This window comes from Oncorhynchus nerka, linkage group LG21, assembly GCF_034236695.1.
Source record: "Oncorhynchus nerka isolate Pitt River linkage group LG21, Oner_Uvic_2.0, whole genome shotgun sequence".
Taxonomy (NCBI): Eukaryota; Metazoa; Chordata; class Actinopteri; order Salmoniformes; family Salmonidae; genus Oncorhynchus; species Oncorhynchus nerka.
Genome location: NC_088416.1, coordinates 12172781 through 12179283, shown reverse-complemented (window position 1 = coordinate 12179283; position 6503 = coordinate 12172781). Strand labels below are relative to the sequence as shown.

General features: G+C 40.9%; 1 protein-coding gene across 1 annotated transcript in view; it reads right to left on the bottom strand.

The window, feature by feature from the left end:
• Positions 1 to 230: 230 nt before the first annotated feature.
• LOC115103923 (striatin-like) overlaps positions 231 to 6503 on the bottom strand; it is a 93133-nt gene continuing 86860 nt past the window's right edge. The window contains exons 14-17 of the mRNA XM_029624986.2: positions 4925 to 5065; positions 4357 to 4458; positions 4099 to 4185; positions 231 to 3815 (exon numbers count right to left, since the gene is read on the bottom strand). Of these exons, the coding sequence (XP_029480846.1) occupies positions 3646 to 3815; positions 4099 to 4185; positions 4357 to 4458; positions 4925 to 5065 (500 nt within the window). The 3' untranslated portion in view covers positions 231 to 3645. The remainder of the gene's footprint in view (positions 3816 to 4098; positions 4186 to 4356; positions 4459 to 4924; positions 5066 to 6503) is intronic.

The following is a 6503-nucleotide window of genomic DNA, read 5'->3' as shown; positions in this document are numbered from 1 at the left end:
TATTTATAGAATACTGTATGTTTAAAAAAATATTGTTAGGACTTTTGCAAGGTATAAACATTGCAATTGGATTACAATCAATATGTAATATGGGGTACTTAAAATATTAATCAAATACAAATATATTTTCCTGTAGGTAGGTATACACTTGAATGGAAAATGTGTGATAATATTGAACCAATGAAATGCATTATTCTAAAAGGTGGGAAACAAATACTACATTACCAGTATGATATACAACATATTCCTTTATTGTTGTTATTGATAAATCTGTCAATCTCCCATCTGAGAAAAAAATACAATACATCATGAAAAAAGAATAAACTATAATGACAATAATTATATGTACTGTATGTACAGTCCAATTAGCATATTTATCAAATTCACATCTTAAAAGAATTCTCTATACAACTGGAGGTTAAAAGGGGAATTACTTTTGATTTACAAATGGCAAACTTGGTTTCGCCCAGGACTTGTTTATTTTCCCATTGGTTATTAATAGGTTCTTGGTTTTGTGTGATCTCTTCTCATTCACTTTGTATTGCTCGCAAGCAACACCCCCTGCTGCTCAGAATGGACAAGTGAATTTGACGCATATATGAGTCACTATTTAGACTAGAGCATTCTGCTTTAACACTGCCTATCACAGTACAATAATTATTTGTTCAAATCCTAGTTCTTGTCCGACTCCTGGTTCTGGAGGACCATTGTTTGCTTGGTTATTATTATTATTCCAATTGACGACAGTATGCAGTCATGATAGACACACTAACAGTCTCAAACGACAGCTCAATCAAACTGATTTGGAGAAGACTAGTCTTTAAAGTTGTTCTCTACGACCAAAAACACACAAACAAAACACTAGCCTATGGTCAGCCCTCATTATTCTGTCATGGACATACCCATTAAAAGACATGAAATGAGAGCCAACCTGCTGAAATATGGTTCTTCCACATTGTGAGCAGCAGGGGGCCCTATACCAATTCCTCTTTTGTTCAACTACTCAGTGTTGTGATGAGACTACTGTACGTTTACCACGACAAGGGCACCATACATACTGACTCCATTTCACATCACCATGTTTAGCCACTCAATATACTGTGTTAATAAATATTTTTTTTATACTTTAAAACTGTACACGTTTTTGTTCTCTCGCTTACATTGTCTAAAATTACCTGACACCAAAGTAAATAAAAAAAGATCTTTGTACAACGCAAGCACACCAAATTCCCCACAGATTTTGATCCATCCTCGTCATTCAACAGTCCTTATTTTAGACCAAAGCATTTGGTAGATAGCGAAATCCTAATCTCTCACTGTTCAACTGCAGATGAGACAACTTGGAGAATAAATGACAAAATCTGTCTTGTTTTGTAGTGCTCACAACCAAAGGCATAACTTTTGATAAGACCGGCAAATCTCCAACCATTGAACTACAAAAAAACAAAGTACACAAATCCCCCAAGGAATAACTCTTAAATGTTCAAGTAAAACAGAAAATATTCTTTAAAAAAATATCTACCTGTATTTAACAAGGATTTACCTTTTTCACCAACCATGTATAGTAAATAAAAAAAACTAGTAATTGCTCAAAATAATTAGACAAAATTCTATTTTCAAACAGTTATTACATAAAGCATTTACCCTGCTTTCTGACCAGTGCTGGTCATATCGCCTAAACACAGTTGAGTACTAAGAGACCTCAGTTCTGCAGTCAAAATGGGAGCCAAGGGGGCTCAGCACAGTGGCAAGCAGGATATCTATGCAGAATCTACCTTAGCAGTCATAGCTAACTTGGCATTAGCATTAACTTAGCATTAGCAAAAGAGCTAACTTAGCATTATAAGCTGAAAGAGCCAATTTAGCAGTTGCAGGAAACTTCACATCTGCAGGCTCTCTGTGAAGCATCTTGTCATTGTAAGACAATACTTGGTTGATTATTTTGGCTTAAATGACACAGAGGCCTAAATACACAGCTCAAATAAAAAAAACAATCAAATGAATAATTGTTTCACTGCAAACCATTTTCAGTGCAGTTTGTCTGGTTCAACTATAAATGCATGATAAAGCAGCATGTATTCAAATTAGGTCAAACCACAACATTGATCAATCAATTCTGTTAAATTGTGAAACAAAGTTTGAGAAATTGATCTACTGCTAGCAAATTGTCACAGGACAGTTCTTGTTAAGAGTTAACGCTTCTACTTATATTGCTACAGTATATTACAATGTTGCTGTCCTATTTACGTAAAGAATGGAACATCCAAACACCAAATAGGCACTCCTTGTACCTAGGAGAACTGAAGCATAAAAGCATTTACAATTTAATTGGAAACTAAATAAAGTTTAAGAAAGGTGGTGGCCTGGCTAAGTCAGTGTTTTGGCTGTGTACAGGCCATTTAGTTCTGGACACTGATTCAACAGTGAAGCAAAGCAAGCTGGAATACAAGGATGGCTTCTCACTTAGGTGACAGATTCATATGGGCTAATATGTAGGAACTTTGTTAGCAAAGTTTCATTAAACAATTCAATTATTTTCATGGGGTTGGCTTTTCAAGATAATGCAAAACAAGTATGTGGACAATAGGCACTACTTAAAAAGCTACATTTGTACATGTTTAAGGGATGAAATAATGGAGTAATTTCCAATTTGTTGTGATTACATACAAAACCACATGGACATATACAAAAGGCTATAATACATCACACATCAAGGAAATGCAGGCTCATGGCCTTTACTTCAACTTCAAACTGACTTTCAGGTTACTTTAAACTTCTTTTCAATTTTTATTTTTTAGGGGGACTCCAGTTCTGCACACTACTGTATATTTCAGTGGATTGGAGGGCATTGTGGATCCCAACTGCCTCGTTCAATAATTGAAACAGTACTGTGACATTGACCACTAGCCATACATATGCTCTGTACATCCGATGAAAATAATTATTTTCAAACTTAGTTTTATGGATCAAATGGAATAGACAATGTCCAGTGCTGTTGGACAATAAATTATAACTTGTTGTTGAACGCCCTGCCCACTCCTACACTGCACACAAACTGTAAAATCTCCTACGTTGCACACAAACTGTAAAATAACGTTGTTTGCCAGATTGACGAAAAAGGCACATTTTCATGAAATCTTTGAAAATGACGACATTGAAGACACAGGCAGTCTTTAGGGGTGGGGTTGGGGTGCAGAATATGAGTCTTGTGTTTCTGTTAGTTAGGAAACATATGCAATGTTTCTAAATGAGAGTACAGGTCTTGAGAATTTCCTGGATATCCACTTGGTCTTTGACCACTGGTCTCCTCCTGGTTTGGCTGTAGCACCCAGGCCCGCCCGGGTTAGCTGGGGAGTGTGTGTGTAGGACAGGAAGTATACGGTGGAAGGATAGTAGCCGCCTTCTCTCAAAACGTTCAACCCTTTCAGCCTTCAAACCATCAGGTGTCTAACCTTCAGTCTAGACTGCCACTGGTTGAGACTCAGACACCAGTGGCTAGTTACCCATTCACCTCACTACATTTCCTTCCACACTGCCTTTGAGTTGGGCTCCAACTTCCATCTCTCCCTTCAGTTACACCACACCTAATCCCCTTTTTTATGGTCCTTCGAGCCGGACGCAGCTGTTAGCCATTGGGATTTGCAGTCATACGAAGACCTTGGCAAGCGCGTCGGCCCCGGCGCTGCCGATGTAGCACTTGGTGGGGTGGAACGCCACGTCGTGGATGGCCTCGTCCGACTTCTTGCGGTGCGCTGTGAACTCCTGGATGCATGTCTTGCTCTCCATGTTCCACAGGCGGATGGAGCAGTCGTGGCCTACCATGGTGGAAGATGGCGAGAATAAAAATATAAAGAAATAGGGAGGTAGAGTGAGAGGGAGACAGAGAGAAAGATAGAGATGTTACAATTATACAACTGCCTTTTAGTGAAAGTTTCCACAAGAAAGATCCAAGGGGGCTTCCGTTTCTGTACTCAGATATTATATTTGCCACACTGTCAGTTTGTATCTCCAGTTATGCAAGGAACAATATTGCTGTAATTACATGAAACGCTAACCAACAAAACACTAGTACTTCTCTGTTTCCAGATAAATACTTACTGCCAGACATCAGGTACAAGCCATTGGGATCCACAGCTAAACTGGTGACTGCGTCCAGGTGGGCTACCATGGAGTGAATACATTTCCCTGTAATAGGAACCCAGAATGAGTACAAAATCAATGTCCTCAATGTTGTATTTATACCAACTGTTATAAGTACACTTTATACTGTGACAAAATGTGTTTGTCTTACTATGTGTACATTTCATTTTCATTCTAGCTGGAATGTTGGTTCAAACTGGCCGCTGTCTATCTCACCTGTGTTGTTGTCGAAGAACTGGATGTGTCGGTCCTCCTGGGCCGTGATGGTGATGGGCAGAGTGGGGTGACTCAGCACCTTGTTGATCTTGCACGGGGCTTCTGTGTGTTCGGGGTGGATGTGAAAAGACAGGAAATTCAACTGAACATTGCCGATTAGCCTTTCTCATTTACATGTAGTCATTTGTCAGAACAACAGGATAAATGGGAGTTATAACTCAAGACAAAATGATTCAAAAGTAGGGAGTTGAACATCCACAGAGCTATAATATAATTGGTGGGTACTAGGGTTATATTGCAGACTGTGCTGATATACCAGCTGCTCTGCCCTGTTGCTAATAAAACAAAGAAATATGCTAAGGAAACTTTCTGAAGCGAGTATACCAGCAAAATAAGAGTACGACTTTTAATGCATAAACATAAAACATTTATGTTGTGACAAGAGGGGTAAAGGGAGTTGACAGGGAGAATGCAAGAAAATAGGTAGTGAGCGCATATTGCACTTAAATACTCTATTTCGAGTTACAAATCCATATAGTCACTGTGTAGAAATGGCAGCGGAATTTACCGGGCTCTCCAGTCTGGTCCAGCTTGAGGATCAGCTGCCGCGTCTCCATGTTGAAGAGTCCGATCTCCCCCGTGCTGAACGACGTCACCATGTGGGCCGACTCACTGCACACCAGGTCCACTGACGTGGGGACGCCCAGTTCTGAAACAGACAGAGTGGAAAAGGTTATGAGCTAATCCTAGAGCAGTGGTTCTGCTGTAGGGGGCAGGATTTGCTTGTGGTGACCACAGTCCTAGGTCAGACCTTCTTTTGCATTGAGTAACTCTAATTCTTGATCAGTTTTACCTCTGAATCCGATAAAGGTAGAGGTGGAGAGGTTAGGGTTTGGCTGTGGGGACCTGGTTTGTCCTAGGTCAGACCTCTTTTTGGGGCAGGTAGTGTTCTGAATTGACTCAGAGGTTCCCAAACTTTATTGACCCACGACCCCATATTGATATCAAAAATGTTTTGCGACCCCCACCATGTAAAAAAAGTTATGCAATCAATGGCCAATGCTTACTTTAAAAAATTGGGACTATGACAGTGTAATTACAAATCAGTCACAGTATTTTTGACAGTATTTCAATATGAAGACAGTATGGTTTGACGTAACTGAAATGCATCAGAAAGGTATTGGGAAGTTCAGAAGACCATCAAGCAATAATGTTGTATGATCTTCTGCGTAGAAAGGTCTCTGACCTCCCTATAGGCTGTCTCATCGTTGTCGGTGATTTAGGCCTACCACTGTTGTGTCTTCGGCAAATGATGGTGTTGGAGTCGTGCCTGGCCATGCAGTCATGACTGAACAGGGAGTACAGGAGGGGCCTGAGACGCACCACTGGGGTGCTGAGGATCAGCGTGGAGGATGTGTTGTTACCTACCCTTACCACCTGGGGGCGACCCGTCAGGAAGTCCAGGATCTAGTTGCAGAGGGGGGTGTATAGTCCCAGGGTCCTTAGCTTAGTGATGAACTGTAAGTGCATTATGGTGTTGAACGGTGAGCTGTAGTCAATGAATAGCATTCTCACATAGATGTTCCTTTTGTCCAGGTGTGAAAGGGCAGTGGAGGGCAATAGAAATTGCATCATCTGTGGATCTGTTGGGGCGGTATGCAAATTGGAGAGTCTAGGGATAATGGGGTTGATGTGAGCAGTCTTTCAAAGCACTTCATGGCTACAGACTTGAGTGCTACAGGTCGGTAGTCATTTAGGCAGGTTACCTTAGTGTTCTTGGGCACAGGGACTATGGTGGTCTGCTTGAAACATGTTGGTTTTACAGACTCAGTCAGGGAGAGGTTGAAAATGTTAGTGAAGACACTTGCCAGTTGGTCAGCGCATGCTCGGAGTCCTGGAAATCCGTCTGGACCTGCGGCCTTGTGAATGCTGACCTGTTTAAAGGTCTTACATCGGCTACGGTGTGCGTGATCACACAGTCGTCCAGAACAGCTGATGCTCTCATGCATGTTTCAATGTTACTTTCCTCGAAGCAAGAGTAGAAGTAATTTAGCTTGTCTGGTAGGCTTGTGTCATTGGGCAGTTCGCGGCTGTGCTTCCGTTTGTAGTCTGTAATATGTCACTGTGGGGACGACGACATCTATGCA